Genomic DNA, 21,264 nt, shown 5'->3' with positions numbered 1-21,264 from the left:
TCTTCTTCTGACTGGGTCTGGTAAAAGGCGCCAAACGCAACCGTTAAAAAATAAATACAGCATCATACATCATTTTCAAAAAATATAGTACAGTATTGTATATTGTGGATGTTACAACTAAAACTTCCCATGATGCAGTGCAAATTACAGTAATTTACTACAAAGGGGATTTACAGTATTATACTGGCTAATATTTGGTAAATAACTGTTTAAGTGACAGATCTGTCTAACAGTGTTGATCAGTTTGGGATCTAATAAATTTGGAGGATAGGCTAACATCTTGTGCTGTTCTTCATGTTTTTTCTTTTGTTTATTTGTTTATTTGAGTGTGTTATTTCTATGGGGTGGGGGAGTCTGGTCTGGTGTGGTCTAGCGTCTTGGGAACCACAGGCTTATAGAGGACCCTAAAAATCTTTGCTCCGGCCCTGGAGGTGGAGAGGGGGAGGGGAGAGGGGGTTTGTTTTGCTCACCGCTGAGAAGCTCCGCGTCCACAGAGCCGCTCCGGAGGCGCACGGAGAGCAGCGCAGCTCCCGCTTCTCGTTACACCAGCCCGGTAAACCGACACCTGTCTGCCACCTTCACCTCCACCTCCTCCTCCTCCTTCCTTCCCATTGCTTCTGTCTGTGTGGGTGAATCTTCTCCGAGGTGTTGCTTCGGATATGAAGAATAAACACAGCCAGCAGGTGAAGACAACCTCGGCTCCAAAACGCTTCGACATGTCCAGCTTCGAGGTTTCTCTCCAGCAACTCAACGATCTGTTGACGGACGAAAGCGGCTTCTACAGCTGGCCGACAAAACACTTCCACGAGGTTTACCAGAGGATCTACGTGGGCAATGCGTGAGTCATTATTGAGATTATTATTATTTCTCCACGAACACATGTTTACAGTGATCCCTCCTCCTTCCCTTTCAGGTAACGCACCATAAATCACCATTTTACCTTAAATTTGTCCATAAATCTCCATTTATGATGAGTTATTCCTCTAATTATCCTTCAACATTCTGTTAATGCATTCAAATAATATGACTTGGGATGCAGTGACAATGATCACATCAATTATTTTATTAAATAAAAGCATAAAACGTGATGAAAACGTCAACCTGCTGCAGAGAATCACTGTTTAAAGCAACGTGTCAATGCATTGTGTCCGCTTTGCAGGTACATTTTAGGATTTTCATTCCCGCCTTCCCGAACAATCTGGATATTTTTAGAAACGGAATGTCATTATTTATAGCGCAGGCACACACGCTGCACCACTCATTTTTGTACACAGAGGATGTAAGTGGTTTTAATGCACATACATATACATGTAAAATAACAGTTACTGTCTTGTCTATGAGTCATCTGTTCATCAGGGGCGCGAGGCTTGTTTAATTTTTTAATAAAAAGAGGAGGGGAGGGGAGGGGTGTTATGAAAAAGTGGAAATGGGGCAGAGATGGAAGGTGGTAGAAATGTGCTCAACCTCTTCCTCTTCTGGTTTCCTATTTGACTACAGCATCTCTGTGCACTGATCAGCCACAACATTATGACCAATGACAGGAGAAGTGAATGTTGTTGACCATCTTGTGACAATTTGTTGTTTTCTGGGAAACTTTTGGACCTGGCATACATTCATGTGGATGTTACGTAGGCATGCAGCACACACCTAGGTGCCCCCACCCCATAACAATGACACTCCTTGATGGCAGCAGCCATAAGCGACAGGATGCAGCTTGACACAGACACACATACTAAAATGGTTGAGGACCAATTCAGAAAAAACAAAAAAACAGTCGGGAATTGTATCACTTCCGCCGAGGTGAAAAGACAGTAAGTGGAGGAGCTTCAGAAAGTAGGGAAGTCATGCTATGTTATAGCACTTAAAGTGCATCACAGCTCTTTTATTTGGGCTGGAATAAAAAGGGGGGAATGTTCTCGACTTGTAAGAACAAGGGTGTTATGAATTTTACATGGTAGATCTGAGAAACTCCTTTCTTTTTTTTAAAGCAGAGTGAGTTATGCAACCATGTTTCAGGAGAGAAAGCCTCTTGAGTATCTGCTCGATTCCTCTTGACTTTCTAAAAGGCTCATAAAGGAGAGAGCAGGGAACAGCAAATGTCCTCACAAAAATAGACTATAGGACAAAGATGCAGAGATGGATAGTCGAGCCTAGAGAAGAAGAAGAGAGCTTGAGCTTGTTTTTTTTATTATGATATATCTGTCCCAGTTCCACTGTGTTGCATTCAGCAGCGGCAGTCTGCATCGAGTCTATTTTTAGCTACATCTGAAAGTCTGGAGGTGGGGAAGTGATGCTGCAGTCTGACAAGTTCACAGTGAAAAAGAGCACGTCTCTTGTTTTCGTAACAGAAGAGAGTGGAAATATAACAAATTTGGTATAAATCTCTAATAAAAACTAATAATTAAACATTACATTTACCAAAAATGTTCCTCTTTCAAACACTGTCCTCATATTGGGATGTCTTTATCATGTGCACTGTAAAACCATTGACTGTATATACTATGGACAAACACATCGTGACGTCACCCATTGGATTCTGAACCTCGAAAATGAAGCCCAAAGTGGGCGGAGCCCGCGGTCGCCATGTTAGATGAGCTTTACTCCGCCCACACTCAGATACTCCAAATATGGACATGGAGGTCGTGTGGGATGTTGAAAAAATAAACGAATGAGTAAAATACGAAATGACCACCGCCCTCTTGTGGTTGTTCTTACCCCATAAGTTGAAATTTTCAATAAGAAAACACTGATATCCCCGATGGGCCTCATTCTTTCATTATTAAGTTACCTGGATGTTAAACATGCTAAAGTATTAGCCTCTGTGGTTTCTAGATGCAACAGTTGCCACAGCAGCCGTGTACTCACGACATACGTCCGATGTGAACGCCAAATTACCCGACTAGATAGCTAGCATGAATAGCTAGCGTGAGTGGCTAGCATGAGTAGCTAACATAAATAGCGTAGTGAAGCTAATGCTAAAAGGGTTTTGTTGCAGTGAGGGTAAAATAACTGACTGCAGAAACATTTGGCTGATTTTATGTTGCTGATTTAGCAAAGAGGACATCATAATTATTCATGTAGATATCTTGTTTAGCTCGAGAGATGCGTCTCAGCTGCCGCCACATTGGAGCAGGGTCCTTTCTTGTTGTAATCTGTTGGAAGACAATGTTTGACTTTTGTGTTGCTTTGGCAGGAATCTAATATAGGAGAGCCAAGCCGAGGCAAATTAGCATATGTAGCAATTTGTTTAACAAATCAAGGCAATCGGTGCTAATAATGCTAATACTTCTAGCAATATAGTCAGGGTTTGTCAGGCAGGTTTCATGGGGTAGGTCTTGTTTCTTTTTTCGCATGTAGATTCGTGGCGACGAACGTGATGCGCCTGAAGCGTCTGGGCATCACCCACATCCTGAACGCGGCGGAGGGCAACTCCTTCATGCACGTCAACACCAGCGCCGAGTTCTACGCCGGCACGGGCATCATCTACCACGGCATCCCGGCCAGCGACACCGACCACTTCGACATCAGTGTTTACTTTGAGGAGGCGGCGGACTTCATCGAGAAGGCGCTAGCATACAAGAATGGAAAAGGTAAGAGTGATTTCTTTACTGAAAACAATGTGTAAAAAGACTGTAATGTCAATACGGTGGCTCATTCTGACACCTTTACAAAGGATTATAACTAAAGTTTGCTGTATCCGTCAGATCTTTAGAGATTTTTAGCCTATTTTAGCTCATTGTTTTAGTTTTCTTGCCTGAAACTGCAGACAAAGTTCCCAACTAGCTGGACACGTGAAGTATTTAATCTTATCCCAAGTTGGTGGAGGTCAAAACTTAGTGCTAATAGGAAGTTAAATATTATATATTAACCAGTGTATGCTAATAAATTGTCAAATCTGCATTTTAATCTTGCTTTATAAGCAACTCAACAATTTAAAAAAAAAAATTGCCATGCACTAAACGTATAACAGTAATATTGGACCCGATCCTTTGTCTTCAGTCCTCTTCTTCTGCAAGTGGCAGTACTCAGGGAGGATGAAAAGAAATGAAGCCAATGCACAAACCTGCAAAAAAAAAGATAGTTCCTTTCATAGCTACATGAGGTAAACTCTACAAATAAGTCAAGACCCCCAAAGGTATATCGACTTAGATGAATGTGGGTAAATTATGCTTTATGTACACCGATCAGCCACAACATTATGACCACTGACAGGAGAAGTGAATGACATTTAAACCATCTTGTGACAATTCAGTGCCCTGCTGGGAAGCTTTTGTACTTGGTATTTGTTACTTAGACATGTAGCACTCACCTAGACCAGATGGAGGCAGATATATGACAAAAATGCTATAATAAATAAGACCAAAATATGTGCATATGTCTGTTTTTTCTCAGTATTTCATTTTCAAATACATGTACAAAGCTCCAATCTTCAACTACAAAGGGTTTGAAGAAGCAAAAAAAAATAACCACATACTTTAGATTTTTTTCAAGTGCAAAGGACTTCATAAATAAAAAGGAACCATTCAAAAATGGAATAAAACAGCTGCACAACAAACCAATATGAAGTGCAAGAGCGCATTTTGTTAACGTTTACAATTCCTTCTACCCCGCTAAATGCACAAACATTTGGTTAATACAGCTTTAAACCCTTAAATGTCAGACACCGTCAATGGGCGTTTGATCAAACCCAAACATCTGCTTGCGTCTCCTTCTGCAGGCAGGGTGTACGTTCACTGCAGGGAGGGCTACAGCCGCTCGCCCACCCTAGTCATCGCCTACCTGATGCTGCGCCAAAGCATGAACATCCACGCCGCCCTGGCCACGGTGCGGCACAGGAGAGAGATCGGCCCCAACGACGGCTTCCTGCGGCAGCTCTGCCGGCTAAACCAGAGGCTGGCGTCGGAGGGGAAGCTGTGGAACAAATGAGGCGGGCGAGGAGCGGCGCTGTCAGACCGTCTGTAAGAAAAGAGCAAGATTAGGCTTAACTGCACATTTGCTCACTTTCACTCATTGTCCAGCTTTAAACGAGCTGCACGATCAACGAGGGAGAGTCCTGGAAGCGAGGAGGCGTTTCTCCATCACATAATTATCGATTTCACTCATGCACCTTAGACATATTTATCTTCATTGTGCACTTCTTAAAAAAGACACACAACATAATGTGTACAAAGTAAATTCAGGTACAACTCATTTTAATATTCCCGCATATATTATGAATATTAGATCCTGATTGTTTCAGAGCACATTCTTCACATCCTGTACAGTTTGGTGTGTTTTTCTGCAGCTCCCTGTTTCAGAGAAAAGTATCCAAGTATATAAAACATGAATGTCAATATGCATTTAAGTGAAAAGTAGCGAGAAACAGTGTAACCGATGTGGTCCTGTCTATTTTAATCCAGCCTCCTTTTCCTCCTCCCTCGTCCCTCCTGGATTCAGGCCCTTTTTTGTCTTGGCCTCACTCCTGCAAACACTGCCAAATGTCTCAGTCTCTGCCACTCCCTCTGGGATTATAAATGGACACTGTGATTATTTATGTAATTATATATATATTTTTTTCATATTGAATCAGAGGAATTTTGTGAAACTAACACAATACAATATTTGACCTCACGTTTAGAAGGCTGCCTCAGAAGTCTTCATGGACACAGCGTCTGTCTGTTTGTATGTTTAGTGAGTCATAGTGTGCATTATTTTGTCACATTATTTGTCACGGTGTACATTATTGTGCCTGTAAATTGTGAATCATCGTGTGCATTATACGGAGCAGGGTGCGATGTATGAACTGGTCACGTCTGTAGACTTTTTGAGTCTCTCAGATGATGACGGTGCTCCAATGAAGTGCACTTTATCTTCTGACACCAGTGATTGTTGTATCTCTCTTTTCATACATTCAGTAATAAATTATTAAAAACAAACGGTGGATTTTCTTTTTCTGGTTTTCACTGTATATTTTTCCATTCTTTGTTTTCAGTTAATTTTTTTTTCATTCTATAATGGATACATAAATATATATAATATATATATTTTTTCATTTTGTTTTTATGTATATTTAGTTTTTTTTGTTGGATCCATAAATTAATTATTAGATTGATTTAGTTTATTTGGTGATTTATGTTCATTTGTATTTTTTTTATTCTGTTTTGGATCCATAAATATATAAAATAATTTTTACTTTTATTAAGGCACTTTTTTTTCGTTTTTTTTTTAAAACCAAAAATATATTATTTAGTTATTATTATTATTATTATTTATTTTTGGATATTATTTAGTTTTACATTGTGTTTATTTTTTTCTTTTGGAACGCATAAATGTATTAATGAGTTTTACTCTATATTTATATATTTTTATTTTATTGTTTGTGTTTATTTTTTTCTATTTTCAGTTCCATACATTTTTTAAATTATTATTATGTGTATTTAGTTTTACTTTTTATTTGACTTATTTTTATTGCTATGCCCATCGTGACCAGTAGGTGGTGGTAATGCACTTGTAAGCCGGTTACCAAACACCAGTGACACCCAAAAGAAGACAGTGCTGCATGGCGCTGAGCTGCATTGAGCACATGTCTAGTTATCCTGTCTGATAAAATTTAACTCAACAACCCCCCCCCCCCCCATGAAACCTGCCTGATTGCTGGTTAATGTCCTGTAGGGGGCGCAGTAGCTCAGCTGGAGTTGCTGCTCTGCAATCCAAACTACAAGTTCCCATGAATTTATTTATCTAACATGGAGGTTACATGCAGTGGTTTAGATACTGCTCCTTTAAAATAACTTTACAACATTAAATCTGATAAAACTCCAGGTGGATGTTTTTACCCAATTTATCCACATGAAGAAGGTTTGTGCAAATGTGTAGCTTCAAAAGTGAAGACGTAATGATTTGGTCTCAGTCATCCAGGTCATGGAGCCCCTCCAGTGAGGGGCACGACTGTTTGTCCCTTCACCACTTTCCCTATGAATGGTGCTTTGATATCAAAGTATCAGAGTGAGAGGCTCCGGTCTCAAGGTGTGAAACCTCTTGGAGACTACGTTAAGACTTTGTGTTGTAAATCGATGGTGTTTGTGGAAACCAAACATTTGCAAACGCATGTCCCAACACAGGAGAGACATCTCATTAGAAAATAACTGAGCGGCCCACCTATACCTGAAGGACAAAGGACACTCCTTTGAAGACAACGACGAAATCTTAGCCAGAGACGACAGAAGGTTTGAAAGAGGAGTAAAGGAAGAAGCCACCTATGTCCCTAACCTAACAACAGGTAAATATCCAGCCATTAAAGGGAATTGCTGCCTACAGAGAGAAATAAAAATCATTTTCTACCTATTTATAACACGTTATGATTCAATTTAAGGTCCTTTCTGAGGAAAATATGCACCTACAACAAAATACAAAATCTAGAGTCACATACTGATGAGGGCGCTATAGTTAGCATAGACGCAAACTAAATTTACCTTCTTATCATGACTTCTTCCACGTCAGCATCCTACTCCAAAATGGTGAACTCTTTCTTTACGAAGTCAGCAGCCCACTCCGTCACCATGCACTAGGCATGGGAGGTCCACCGTGTCCTGATGGACAAATGAAAAGCTTTCTGATAATGTCTGGACAAAGAAGCTTGAAAGAAGCACATCCATCGATAAGTTCTGACCGTGTATCCTGGAGAGGAGGCTGGTCTATAGACTGTATAAAGATGGCAGCGGAACAGCTCCTCAAAAGTGAAGCCAAAGCAAGTAGAGCTCCCCCTGGTGACTTACTGCAGTATAGAAATATAAATGGTGTGAAGAACAATACACAACACGGCAACTTATGCTCAGTTTTCACCCATAAGGGGGTGTGGCCTTTTCGTCTTATCTGCACCAGAAATAGCGCACACATTTACCTGATGTTGTTTGAAATGCCGGTCTGCCGCATGTATCGCCACCTAGTGTGGGGGAGGAGGACACGTTCCCGTCAGTTATTCAGTTTTCTCTGCTGCATGTAAACTCAGAAAGTCAAATTCTGACCACAGCTCGATTAACCTGCTCATGTAAACGTACAGATTATGTTTTCTGCTATAGTGACTTTACATTATTCCCACGTGCACAACAATGGCCCACTTACACCCTTCCACCTCTTCCACTTTACCTCCCTCTTAAGACTCTATTAAGTCTCTATTATCTCGCTGACAGCCTTTTATGAAGCACCTTGTCCTCTCTGATTAACTCCACGGTGCGACCCCCCCTCCCACCACCACCACCACCACCACTTCCCTGGTGTTTTCTTTCCTCCTCGTCTTTATCTGCTCCGAGTTGAGGCGAGGATATGTCTGTTAGGAGAGGAGGGTAACTCTCTCTCTTACATAACACCAGTCTGCATGAATGAATCCGGGGACAGGGTGGGGGATGGGTGACGGGTGATGGGGGAGTGGGGGGTGGGGGAGGGTGGCCATGTGTTTCTGTGGATGATTTCCAGCTCGCAGATCCCCTTTTAGCCTCCTAAACCTGACAGACCCTACGCTAGTGGGTCAGTCAACTTGACAACAATGAAACCCTTGAGGTGGATGCTGACATGGATGCTAACTAGTTAGCATTCTTCAGATTAAGTCTTTTCTTTTATAATTCAGCTCAGCTTGTTTCATGTGGCCTAAATTTGTGCACATTTTGGCAAACCCGTGCCGCAACACACAAGCCGAATTACCTATTAACACTTCCTTTAAAGATATAAACCGTGGTTTGATTGATAACATTCACCGGATCACTTTGATAATCAAGAAAACTTAAATTTCGACCGTTTCGCAGGCAAGTTCTGAACTAGGTGGGTATTGACCTCAAGGAACGTGCGGCGGCATGTGTTTGCGCAAACGTGTGCTTTTGATAAAATCTGCAAAATGATTTGAAATTATGAGCAATGTCACTGGATGCGAGCATCAACCAAAATACAGCGTTCTATATTTAGAGGTTTGCTGGGAGCGCTTTTCCTTTGGTTGAGAGGAAAAATCTGTAATGGATGTCCTGGTCTGTCAATCCTTGTTTGTGTACAAGGGTGTGTGTCTCTTATGCCACACACACACACACACACACACACACACACACACACACAGACACACACACATATATACAGTCCATGCCAGTCTGCAGCAGTGTCTGCTTCGTACCAACTGTGCCCTTCTGTGTTTTGGGCTTTTTTTTTTGGGAGGGAAGGAGGAGGGGGTGGATTTTGGGTGGGAGCAGGCGGTGAGGGATTGGTGCAGAGCAAAAGCTGCTCACTGTTACATCATCGCCTCCACAACAACCCCTAAAACAAATTTGACATCGACTGGCTTTCACGAGCCGCAGCGCTCGTAATAATTTAGCGGGCCTGTGTCCGAACGTGGCCTCGGGCGAACCGCTGGATAAGTAGTTTAAGCTGCGACGCAGAAGACGGCAGTGATATCATGAATTTTGTTAATGTGTACGCGTTGTGTAAAAGTGGTTTAACAGCTGCGAGATTTAACTGTCCGCCAGGATTACTTGGTGTCAGCTGATCTGAAGAGGCGAGACGAGCCAGTGTTTCGATTCACTGGCGTCTCGACTCAAGCATAATAAAAGTACTGTGTCTGCTAAAACACGTTTTTCCTTCTTGTTTTACTGACGCTTTACAAAAAAAAAAAAAAAAACAGGTCAGGCATAACCTTATAACCACTGATTATGTCTTCATCTTCGAGGCATCTGTAAGTTGATGTGCTAGAAGCAGGAAGAACGGGCAAAGATCTAGAGCGAGTCTGACAAGGATCACAAACTGTGTTGGCTAAACGACTGTAGCTCTTTCCTGCAGCGGTGTTCGCACATGCACTTTTGACCGGGGGGTTCCCGGTTAGCATTGGCTCCGTATCAGTGGCGTGGCTTGGCTTGGTCATTTTTGTTAGAGGAAGTCAAATGAGACAAAAAGTCAAATCTATATTCTTCTTTTTTTGAGGAGGCGGGGCATATAAGAGCATGTATGTCACTATTTCACGTAATAGAATGAGCTAGCTTTTGCTAATCCCGCGTTATTTCATTCAATGGCTTGATGATGACGGTACTATGTTGCAATGAGTGCAAGGGAAGCCAAAGGATGAATGGCTTCCTTTGACACAGTTCTGGCCAATCGCAGGAGAGCAGTGTCATGACAGCAGCCTCATCCGATTGGTTAATCATTCTTCTTCTTTTTTTCACCAAGTGACGCCAAGCGTGCCTGACTTCCCTTCAGACAAACGTGCAGTACCGTATTTGGCCACATCGTAAAATTCTGAACAATTAGAGAAGAAAATAAGGAAGAGACAAAGTTACACAACAGAGAATTGCCGAAACTGTTAAGAAGAGTGTTGGTGTCCAGACGAAAACGTCACTGGTCAGTATCTATCAAAAGTGAACAGTTTTAGTTAAAAATGTTAAAAAGTTTTAGCATGTGGATAGCCCTGTTGTCAAGATCAAATCCTCCCACTGTGCAAAAATTAAACTAAAAGATCAAGGACTTTGTTGCTGCCATTGTCATTTATAAGTGAGAGTGAGGATAGCGTGGGATCCCCCTCCCCCCTCCTCCTTTCACCCCTTCAAGCTAGCTAGCTAGCTAGATCTCTGGTTAAAACATACCAGTAACCCTGAGCCCAGATTCCCCAATGTTTCCATCCCGGGTAACAACTGCACTGGCTCCGGTTACAAATAATATTAGCGGCACAAGATCGCCGCACCCGCTTCCAGAATTTCTTTCTTGGCTTCACTTTATTTCTGGACGACTGTCATGTCATTAACCTTGGAAATATTTCTTATACAGTCTGCGGTCCACCGGGCTGCTAGCAGGGTTGCACATGTACATAACGAGACGATGTTATTCTTTTTTTCAAGTTAATTCACCAAACCAACCATTCAGGGAAACTCTGCAAAAACTCTAACTAAGATGAAACATTTTGAATTAAAGTAAAAATATCCTTGTCTTTTGTCTCTCAGGATAATTCCTGGACTAGAATTATTTAAGAATTACTTTTCTCTGTTCCAGTCTATTTAACCTTGTTTCAGGAACATTACCGTAGCATTGGACACTAAATTTAAGTACATTTTCTACATACTACAAAATGAATTCTTAAATATTTATTGACTTAAGTGTATCTGAACTGGTTTTAATATGTGTCACGTAACATATAACCTTGTTTATAGATGACAACGCTAGCTTACACTGAATTAAAGCACATTTTCCTATACTGTAAGACAATAATTCTTAAAAATGCAATTTACTTTTAGTCTAAAAACACTAACTTGGATATATCTGTGTTTTTGCTAAGGCAGGATATATTAACTCAACTTGATTTGAAGTACTATACACCTCATTTTAATACTTTGCTCGATTTTTAAGCTAATGTTTTTGCGGTGCACCGTCCTCCTCGGCCTCACCGAGCTGTAGCGTTCATTACTCCTGGTTTCTGCAGCTTCCTCATCACATTAATAACAAGCAGGACGGTGCAGTCGCTGGCCGTCCCTGCTGCTTGCGTGATCGCGTCCCCATCCATCATTCACAAGTGAATTTATTTGCGGAACTGAATGTGATGTAGGTGGGACATATTTCCAGCTGAGAGGAGAAACAGGAGTTAGAGACAAGGCAGATAAATAATTAACATGTCAAACTGAAGTGTTTATCACGGGGGTAAAAAACATTTGCAATTAAAAATAAAGGACTGTGGACGTAGCTTTTGCTAATTAACTCAGTGTGGACAACAATATCTTTGCTGTACGAGGACATGATGCATAATACATTTCATTGTTGCAAAGCATTACTTTCTACTGTGTTTTCAGGAGTGAAGTCGTCCAGAGAGAGTTCCTTGGCTATCTTAGTTTTTTTTTTTTTTGCAATGTGAATTATGAATCCTTATGCACAAAAGTATATGTTAGTGCAGTAGAAGAAATTATGAGTTCACCTACAAACAAGGTGAGGAAGAGAAATGATAGGCTTATATATCAGGCCTACATGTAAACCAATGGGGCAACTGCAAAGTGGGCCTGGCCTGATACCAAATTACCTTACATGTATGGTACTGTGCAAAAGTTTTAGTTTATTTTCATCAATTAACCGAATAAGAGAAATCTAAATCAAATCAATATTTGGTGTGACCAACTTTTGCCTTCAAGACAGCATCAATTTACACTTGCACACAGTTCTTAATGACCTTGGCTGTATGTTTGGGGTCTTTGTCCTGCTGTTGAATAAAATAAATTTGGGGCCAATCACACTCCTCCCTGATGGTATTACATGATAGATACATATCTGCCTGTATCTCTCAGCATTGAGGACACTATTAATCCTGACCAAATCCCCAACTCTATTTGCAGAAATCCTGCCCCAAACCTGCGAGGAACCTCCACCGTGCTTCACTGTTGTCTGCGGACACTCATTACTGTCCTGCAGTTCCTATGTTTTTGTGCATAGTTGAGTCTCTTGGCCTTGTTTCCATGCCAGAGGGATGCATTTTTGGCATTAACTCTTCCATAAAGATCACTTCTGGCCAGACTTCTCCAGGCAGTAGATGGGTGTACCTGAGTCCCACTGGTTTCTGCCAGTTCTGAGCTAATGGCTCTGCTGGACATTTTCCGAATTCGAAGGGAAATAAGCTTGACTTTTCCTTGGTCGACTACTACGTCTACGATCCTACATAATCCCTGGCTTTGTGAAAGTGTACCTGTAAGGATTGAAGGCAAAGGGTACTAACACCAGATATTTTTCTTTTGTTCGCTCACTTTGCATTGTAAATTAACCCAATTTAAAATTTAAAATGTCTTCCCCCTAACCTGCACTACCCAAAATGTCTAATTTCCCACAAATCTGTCGTAACCATCAGCTGTGCATCCAGAAACCAAGACAAAACAGCCCCTCCCATCCGGCCGGACAGAGACAAAGTAGACGAACTGATATCAAATAATTTTATAATGTTGAAAATGAATGTCACATAGCCACAAACACAAACAGCTTTGAGCCATTGAGATGCCATTCTCTGATTGTGCCATGAACGATTTGTCACAGAAAAACAAAGACAAACAACATCCGTGCCCGACACAAACCCCGCGACCAGCATTATTAAATACACCGCCAAGCCCCTCTCATCCGGGGAGGGTGGGGGGAGGGGGAGGGGGACTTCCATCCGCATCTCGTTCAGCTTTACATTCAACACTGTGCTCTGCCAAAAAAAAAAAAAAAAAAAACTATGGCTGCTACGCAAACAAGAAAAAAGCCGACTGCTTGTGCAGGGGCTCACATGATGTCGCTCTGATTCTCTAATTAGGGCTCAGTTGGTGCTACTGCATAAAGTCACTGTGAAGGGGATCTTCAGGGAGCAACAAACAAAAACAAGAGAGGACATTTTCATCATGGGAGTTGTAGTCCGGGACACAGGGTCCTAAACTTTTTCTTGTTCAAGGCACAATTAACTGGCCTGCAGTGTGAGAGCACAACACCTCTCACTGACGTCTAATTTTAACATCGCTTTAATTGTTACGTTTGGCCAAACGACTCATCAGTGCGTCCCTCTCGTCCTCGCAAGTCCTGATGAAGCTAGAGTCCTCTCTTGGTTTGTCAGGGCAAAACACGCGCAAGAAGGAATAAACATCCACCATCTGAAGACAAACACTCAAAGCACGACTTTCAATGCTTTCAATTCCTTATAAGTGCAGTCATTTTAAAACATGTTTTCGTTTTCATGCCACAATGCCATGATGTATCTTCACAACCGGAACAGATCTGGCAAAGGTTTTACCAAATTCACCCGTCAACATCTGCGACATATTTTGAGTGGTACTTTTTTTTTTTTTTTTTGCCCAGGCTAGCTTACATTTCTGGGATGTGAAGAGGCTTTTCGATCTGGCGTTCCAAGTGTCACAGACCAAAAAAAAAACAAAAACAAAAAAACAACAAAAAAACAAAACAAACTCAAAGCCACCACATTTTATTCAAAAATGTAATCATCTTTGCTCCTGTTCAAGATTGTTTCCATGCTTGAGACTGATCACTCCCCATTTTTTCTGACTCTGACACAAAGCAGTACAATGAGGTATGAATAGTTGTTAATATCTTTTTTTGGTTTCCATTTTGTGTTTTTTTTTCTTACGTGTTTCTTTAATTTTCTTTATTTTTTTTTGTACGGTGAAGCTTATTTTACCATCGAAAGCAATATTCTTGTCACAACATTGAGATTTAGAAATGGCAGATCTGTACACTGCGAGATGAGCCCTGGTTTGAGGTCAGATTCATGTTCAGATCTGGATGTGAGCTCCTTTTTTTTGTTGTTTTGTTGTTTTTTTTGATCCAGATCACGTTTAAGGGCACGCGCCCAGCTTAGCAAGTGATACAGCCCAAGCAACTGTGGAGAGTAGGACTCCGGGTTCATTCTTTCAATTCAACTAACCAGATGATGGATTCAGCAATAAACTTCTTAAGCATTACAACAGAATAGCATATTTAGGGTGTCTTTAGGGACTGTACTGAAATTATTTGAGGTTTATTATGTTGGAAGGAAATTTAAATCTCTGAATAGTTTGGGAGATTTTGGAAGGTCTTCATTGTAGAGTTGTACCACCACCTCTAACAAAAGAAATTATAAATATTTTTATCAGTACAAAGGTTAAAATAATTTGCAGGACCAACCCTGACAATAATTTCTTCACAGTCCCTTTGAAACAAACAAACAAACAAACAAAAAAAGAGATCCAATTACGACATTTTATGATGTAATTTAAACAGATTTCTTTCCTTGTTGTTGGACTTTAGTCCCATTGGTCCTTACACATTCAGAGAGTGGGAAGAGAATATCAGACTTCAGACAGATACAACAAAATACATTTGGGGCCTAAACTCCACATAAAACAGAAATAGTTTGTTTACATAGTAGTAAACAGTTCGTGAAAGTAGCCTGTTAGCCAGTTAGCTCAACAGCAGTGACTTCTTTGTGTCTCGATTGCAGAAAGACTAATTGCTAGTTGGGGCAGATTCAATTTTTAGTCAGCTGTAATTGAAATAGGAACTAATAATCTATTAAAAGAAATGTGATATGAATCTGAACAGACGTACAGTCAGTTAATGGTAATAGTTAGCTAGCTAGTTAACAAATCAGATAATAACAGGAAAAGGCGGGAAGCGATAAATGTAGACAAATAGGATTCGAAATGTGGTATTTCTTCTGGTATTTTGTTAGAATTAATGATATGAACCCTTTGCCAAGTCTAGTATACTAACAAATTGTACATTTTGCATTATTCAATTCTACATTTAACCAATTATAAAGTGTTTTACAGTGCTAGTATCTCAGCTATTAGCCTTAGCTAGCCAAAACTCTCAATAAATATGTGTAAATGGACCAATGGGATAATTCATAAAGGATACTTTTATACCCAGATAGACTTATTATATCTAGTTAGCTAAAGTGAAACTGAACCCTGACCCCTGGGTGATGTTTAAGCACTAGATACCACTGCAACAACGATGGTCTAAAAGTGCATATACAGCCATAATCTCACAGTAAAGCATCAACACAGATGGACAGACATTCACTTACCAAGAAAATCAGATGCAAATCAATAACGACATAATAATCTTAAAAAACTTTTTTTTTCCTCTTCCCAAAAATTATAACCACTCTCTGCTTTTATATTTTCAGTCCTCACACCATGAGTCTTATAAAAAAAAAAAGAAGAAGAAGAAGAAAACAAGAAAATATCTGTCAAATGACCTGGGTTTTTAACCCCACCTGCAAATTCCTCCACCTTAGAATAAGCAGAACAACGAACACTTGGTGCACAACGAAAGCAACATCAACAACATCAAAAACAACATGAGTGTGGGACTTCACACCGTGTCTTTAATCGTACAATTTCAGTATTTTACATTCCACGTGTGGACATATTCCTGCAAGGATTGTCGTCGTTCTCCACCAAAGAGTGCTATGAGTTGGGGTAGGTTTTGTGTGTTGGGGGTAAGAAAGGAGGACAGAGTGAAATAAATAGAGAGAGTTAGAAAGGATAGGGGGAGGGAGGGGGGTTCTAGTGAAGGAAAGACCGATGTGAAGATGTTTACTTACAGATGTTTTCCCTGGGTAAGTAATAAACGCAGTAGTTGAACGGTTTTCAGAGCAGGTGTCTGTAGGGTGTTGTGTCCGTGCCGTGCTGCAGTGGCAGAGCATAGCGTCGACTTCACATTTTAGTTCATTGTAAACCAAACATAAAGAGAGACCAAAAAAACAAAAACAATTCTGTAGTCGTAACGGTGCGTAGTAAAAGAGTTCACAGGTTTATGAAGTGTGGAGAGTGGTCGCGGTGGTCTAAAACCTTTTCTATTACTCTGCAAAAAAAAAAAACTGACCCATGTAGTTTACTTAAAGTTGAAGTTATTGTTTTAAAAAAAAAAAGTTATGAAGCCACGAAATTAGCTCGACTAATGTCAGTTCGTGGCATCGTCTCGAGTTGTCATGCGGAAAACGTTTCCGGTGTGACTGGCTGCCTCGTCGCTACGGCCGCGGCCGTGGAAATGAGAAAGCGTGCGTATGTCAGCTGTTGGTAAACCGATCAGAATCACCCTGCTGTCTGTCTGTCTGTCTGAGGTTAGTGGTACGGTGGCGTCCAGGTAAAATGGCTTTTTTTTATTGTGTGTGTGTGTGTGTGAGAGAGGAGGACGGTTGCTTTCTCTTTGCGATGCTGGTGCAACTGATCCTGGCTGAAGGCAGTGTGCTCTGTGCTGCTGGTGTGTTTCATTTTATTTGTTTTTATTTTATTTTTTTTCTTAAACGAGGACGGGAAGAGAAAGAGAGAGAGAGAAAAAGCGAGAGGATTTCTCCAGTGATCATTTGGCTGAAAGATAGAAACAGAAACATACAGATAGAAAGAGATAGAAGAGATAGAGAGGAGGGGCTGTCCTGCCAGCTCGAATCTAAATCACACACTTTTCAGTCTCAAAACTGGAAAGAAAAAAAAAGACAACGTGGAGTCTTTGTACTTGCGAGAGGCGGGCTAATAAAAGTCAAGGTTCGATGATCTGATTGGAGCTGGCAGCATAAATCCAGCCACTGATAGCACTAATGCCACGTAACTGTAAATTATATATATATATATATATTTATATATATGTACATACATGTATAAATATATGATTCTATTTGCTGTATAGTGTATATATGTGTAACGGACCTCTGTGAGGCACATTGACGCTGGAGATCTGAGGAACTTAAGCCATCCGTTACCTGTCGGAGCCATGACCTGGTGGCAGCATGGCTTTTCATTCACAGTGATTAGTGAGCGGAGTACAAACGCGGCAGGCCTCCTGGAGACGGCGGGCGTGGACCTGTACAGCTCAGTCGTCCTATTGCTGTGTGTGTGTGAGTGTGTTTGTGTGTGTGTGTTTGTGTGCGCGTATCCCTGTAGAGTCGGCACGTTCTGCTAAAATACCCTGCAACGTAGGTAGGTTAGTAACACTGAGAGTGGTGGCGCCCCGTGGAAAGGCCGTGTCACAGTCCTGGTTGGTTTTAACAGAGATGATGTGTGTGAGAGAGAGAGAGAGAAAGAGAGAGGACCTTGAGCTTTGTTTTTTTTTTTTTGTGTTTGTGTCTTTGTGTGTCTGAGAGAATATTGTTAAGACTGCTACAGGCAGGCAGGAACAGGAACAGTAGGTAGGTGTTAAGAGGAGAGGATAGAGGGAGGGGTTCAGGTTCTACTAAAGAATACAGACATTGTGGTTTTAGTGCAACAGAAAAAAACCTGATAATCGTTTGTTGTGGATGGCAATTGGCGGTGGTGGATGGTTGGTGGAGATCTTTTCAGCAGTGATTGATTCCTGTTTTTTTTTCGGGATAGGACGGTCGCCCAGAAAGTCTTTTTTGTTTTTGTTTTTTTTTTTGTCCGTTTCTGCTGCGACGGCGAGGGAAGGATCTCGAGATCTATCGTAGGGTCCGTTTTCGTTTTTGTGTTTTTTTGTCTTTTTTTTTTTTTTGCAAGTGGCCTGAGTCACACCGCCACGGTTTGCACGCTCGCCGTTTTCCCCCTCACCTCGTCCTTGGACGGAGCACGTCCGCGGACGAATACTGCTGACTCACTTGCTGTTTATTTACCTCCCAGTCACCACCCACAAGAGTCTGTTGGCCTGACCCAATAGGGCCAAAATGGCTTCAACTGGAGTCCCAGCTTCCAGCTGTCATTGTCCCCTGACAGTTTCCTTAAAGTTCAATCGGCACACTGTTATGTCACAAAGTCACCCCTGCCCTGACTGTCATTTCAAGTTCCTAAAAAGAAAACAGAATTCAAAGTGACTCTTGGTCTTGTGTTGTGTGCGAACACCAACAGAAAAAAAAAAAAAAAAATGGGAAAAAAAAATTTACTGCCGCGTCAGCCATCAATCGTTGATCCATGGCCCTTTTAAAAGAGCAGCGCACTCTATGGGTCCATGCTGGCAACTGTTCTTGTGCACTGCATACAGTGTATATACACCTCCGGGGTCAAAAGTTTGGAGACGGCTTCTCATTGAATTCAATGAGGAGGTGTCTCCAAACTTTTGGCCGGTGGTGTACGCACATGTGAGAGTGTGTTGCAGACAGAGGGGCAGCTGCATTGAGATGAGAGGTGAGGTAGAATCTGTCAGTTTCAGGCGGGACTTGAAATGGGTACAGCTAAGTCGACGCAGATCCCCCCCCTCCCTCTCCACACCGCGCGCCACCATGCGCTGGAAACCTAGCGCAAGACAGCGGAGGGAGTTTGAGGTGGTGGGATTATGGAGCGGATAGACGCACACACACCCAAACACACACACACACACACACACTCACGAGGACAGGAAGTGTGCGTGGCCCAGCGGTTATTGAGGAAGGGGAAGAGATGAGCAACAAAACAGCTGAGGTAATACATTACAAAACAACCGAGTGGGTGTGTGTGAGGTAATGAAAACAAGGAGGTATGTGTCGGAAAGGTAGTCGAGCTGTATACAAATATGAGCTTATGTCCAGTGTAAGTTATAGTGAGTAAAATAGCAATGACACTTCTTATCTTCAATGCACGCATGCGTTAAACGGTGCTTTCTGGGAACGTATCGGAGGGATGAGGCTGCAGCGGCTCATATAGCTTTCTAACATCTCACTCGTCTTAAGTGCGTTAACTCTTTTTTTTTCTTTTTTCCACAACTGAGCAAACTTACTGGCGAACAGCTGCACGGTCATCCTTCACTGCAATATTAGCACGCATCTGGAGCAGTGATTGCGGCGAATGTAAATCCTATATTTAGTCACTTTTAGCTCCGCTTTTGGTCTCCTCCAACCCGACAGGGAAATCTGGCTTCGTAGCAGTTAACGGCGGCACTACACTTACGCAAATTAGCTTCTCTGACATGTGAGAGTGGAATCTATTTGGTTATAGAGCACCTTTGCTAAAAAGAAAGAAAAAAAACACAAAACAAAAGAACAGCTGCTGGTTAGCGAAAGTAAGAAAAATGCACATTTGCGGTTGTAATATCATATAAGTTCAAGGAATTCGTTTTCAGGTAGGTTATTGTACGTATCTTAACGTAGAAAATTATCAAATACGTATTAATGCTCCGCGATTTCAAAAATTAGCTTATTGCAGGAAGGCCTATTAGCATAATTCAACCCCTCAAAAACCGTATGTAGTGTTTACACATTGGACAGAACATGAGCAAGTGTTTCTCCTTGGTTCTCCTCTTTGTGCTAAGTTAAGCTAAGCTAAGCTAAGCTACGCTAAGCTAAGCTATGCAGCTGCTGGCCAAGTATGATATCAAACTTCTCATCTAACTTTCAGCAAGAAAGAGCAAGAAAAAAAATAAGAGTATTTCCATTGAGAAAATAACTATCATATACTGTACAAATATGGATATCAATGCCACCTCCTCGTTCCGTGATCACAGAAAGCACCATCCGTGACATGCCACGCATTTAATGCATAATAATGACTACATAATGGCTTATGAATGCTGCGTTTACGTGTTGCATGTCTATAAATAATAAACTGTACATAACGGTAGAGGTAAATGAGGACTGCGTAGCTCAGCGTTTCCTAATCGCACCGCCGCCGCCCACACGATAAACGAGGAAACACATTTTTGCAATGTATGAGGTAACTGTGTAGGGGTGCGTTCTGTGCATGTACGTCGCGCACTTCTCAGCGCGTACAGGAGAAAGATAAGAGAGGTCGGATCGTGAGGGAGGTAGGTAGGTAGGTAGGTAGGTAGGAAGGACACTGTCAGGGCCTCGGCGGACGAAGGGTCGGGCTGCAAGCACAGACTGGAGGACGCCTCTGCAGTCAGTCGGGGGGAGACGCAGGGGGTGAGGGCGTTTGTAGGGGTTGTCTGAGGAGCTAATGGTCAGGCTGTCTGAGGAGGGTGTTCAGCTAGTAGAGACACAGCCAAGCCCCTCGGTTTGCATTAGTCCCAGGAATAGTACAGCTGTTCATCCATGCAGCTGCAAAAGGTGTTTGCATATAGACATACTGTACTTTTATGGCAGTGTGTGGATATCTATATAAATATACTATCTATACAAATGCTCTGTGTGTGTGTGTGTGTGTGTGTGTGTGTGTGTTTGTGTGTGTGTGTGTGTGCACCTCTCAGAATGACAGATTGCCAGTGTGTTTCTGTCTGATGTGTGTTTGCTGGTGGCAAGTGGGCGGGTCTTGTGAGTTACTCAAATAAAAAAGGGAAAAAATAAAAGAAAAAAAAAATCATGTTTTTACCGAAGGGAAAAAAAAATAAAAATCCAGTTTTCTCCTCTTGTCTTTTACACACTTTTCCCAAGCGTGTTTTTCTTTTTTTTTTACACTTCCTGGTCCTCAAAGACCTCCAGGAAGAGCGGGGGAAAGAGTTCGTTGGGACACTCCACTTTCATGTGGAGGAAGCGGCTGGCGTGGCAAGCCCCGATCATGCGCAGGTCCGTCACCTTCATCAGCAGCTTGGGCCAGAAGTGGGGAATGTTGTGCTTGCGGTAGTTGATGTAGTGCTCGAACGCCAGCAGGAAGGACTCTTGGCACTGCTCGATCTTCTCGACGCTGGTCAGCCCCGAGCGGTCTGGGTGGAGAAACAAATGCAGATGGTGTTTGACTTTTGGAAAGATGAAGGGAAAGAGCTGGGGAATCAATGCTCTGCAACTCTTTGCCGCCTCAGCCATGTATGCCATCCAAACATCAGAAGAGAACTGCTGTAACAATGCTTATTGATGTGTAAAAAGAATACGACTTGCTGCAACGAGGAGATTGATGCATTAAAAAAAGAGCCTTCTTCTCTACCGGTTTACGGCTACCGCTCATG

General features: G+C 41.8%; 2 protein-coding genes and 1 long non-coding RNA gene across 6 annotated transcripts in view; 1 reads left to right on the top strand and 2 right to left on the bottom strand.

Annotated features, from left to right (window-relative positions):
* The first annotated feature begins 478 nt into the window (after nucleotides 1-478).
* Nucleotides 479-5,915, top strand: LOC124997412 (dual specificity protein phosphatase 3-like). Its single transcript, XM_047571083.1, has 3 exons — nucleotides 479-838; nucleotides 3,358-3,590; nucleotides 4,718-5,915. The coding sequence occupies exons 1-3, from the start codon at nucleotides 660-662 to the stop codon at nucleotides 4,924-4,926; spliced, it is 621 nt and encodes a 206-aa protein (XP_047427039.1). The 5' UTR covers nucleotides 479-659; the 3' UTR covers nucleotides 4,927-5,915.
* Nucleotides 5,916-6,848: 933 nt separating this feature from the next.
* LOC124997413 lies at nucleotides 6,849-7,923 on the bottom strand. Its single transcript, XR_007110969.1, has 3 exons — nucleotides 7,880-7,923; nucleotides 7,649-7,753; nucleotides 6,849-7,568 (listed from the first exon to the last, which is right to left on the bottom strand). It is a non-coding gene; the product is annotated as an uncharacterized LOC124997413 (long non-coding RNA).
* Nucleotides 7,924-12,891: 4,968 nt separating this feature from the next.
* The window catches only part of LOC124997410 (thyroid hormone receptor alpha), an 86,981-nt gene continuing 78,608 nt past the window's right edge, over nucleotides 12,892-21,264 (bottom strand). For all 4 annotated transcript variants that reach the window (XM_047571077.1, XM_047571076.1, XM_047571079.1 and 1 more), the window contains one exon: nucleotides 12,892-21,024. In XM_047571077.1, the coding sequence (XP_047427033.1) occupies nucleotides 20,774-21,024 (251 nt within the window). In that variant the 3' untranslated portion in view covers nucleotides 12,892-20,773. The remainder of the gene's footprint in view (nucleotides 21,025-21,264) is intronic.

Source organism: Mugil cephalus, chromosome 20 (genome assembly GCF_022458985.1).
Source record: "Mugil cephalus isolate CIBA_MC_2020 chromosome 20, CIBA_Mcephalus_1.1, whole genome shotgun sequence".
Lineage (NCBI taxonomy): Eukaryota > Metazoa > Chordata > Actinopteri > Mugiliformes > Mugilidae > Mugil > Mugil cephalus.
This window is presented reverse-complemented; position numbering and strand designations above follow the sequence as displayed.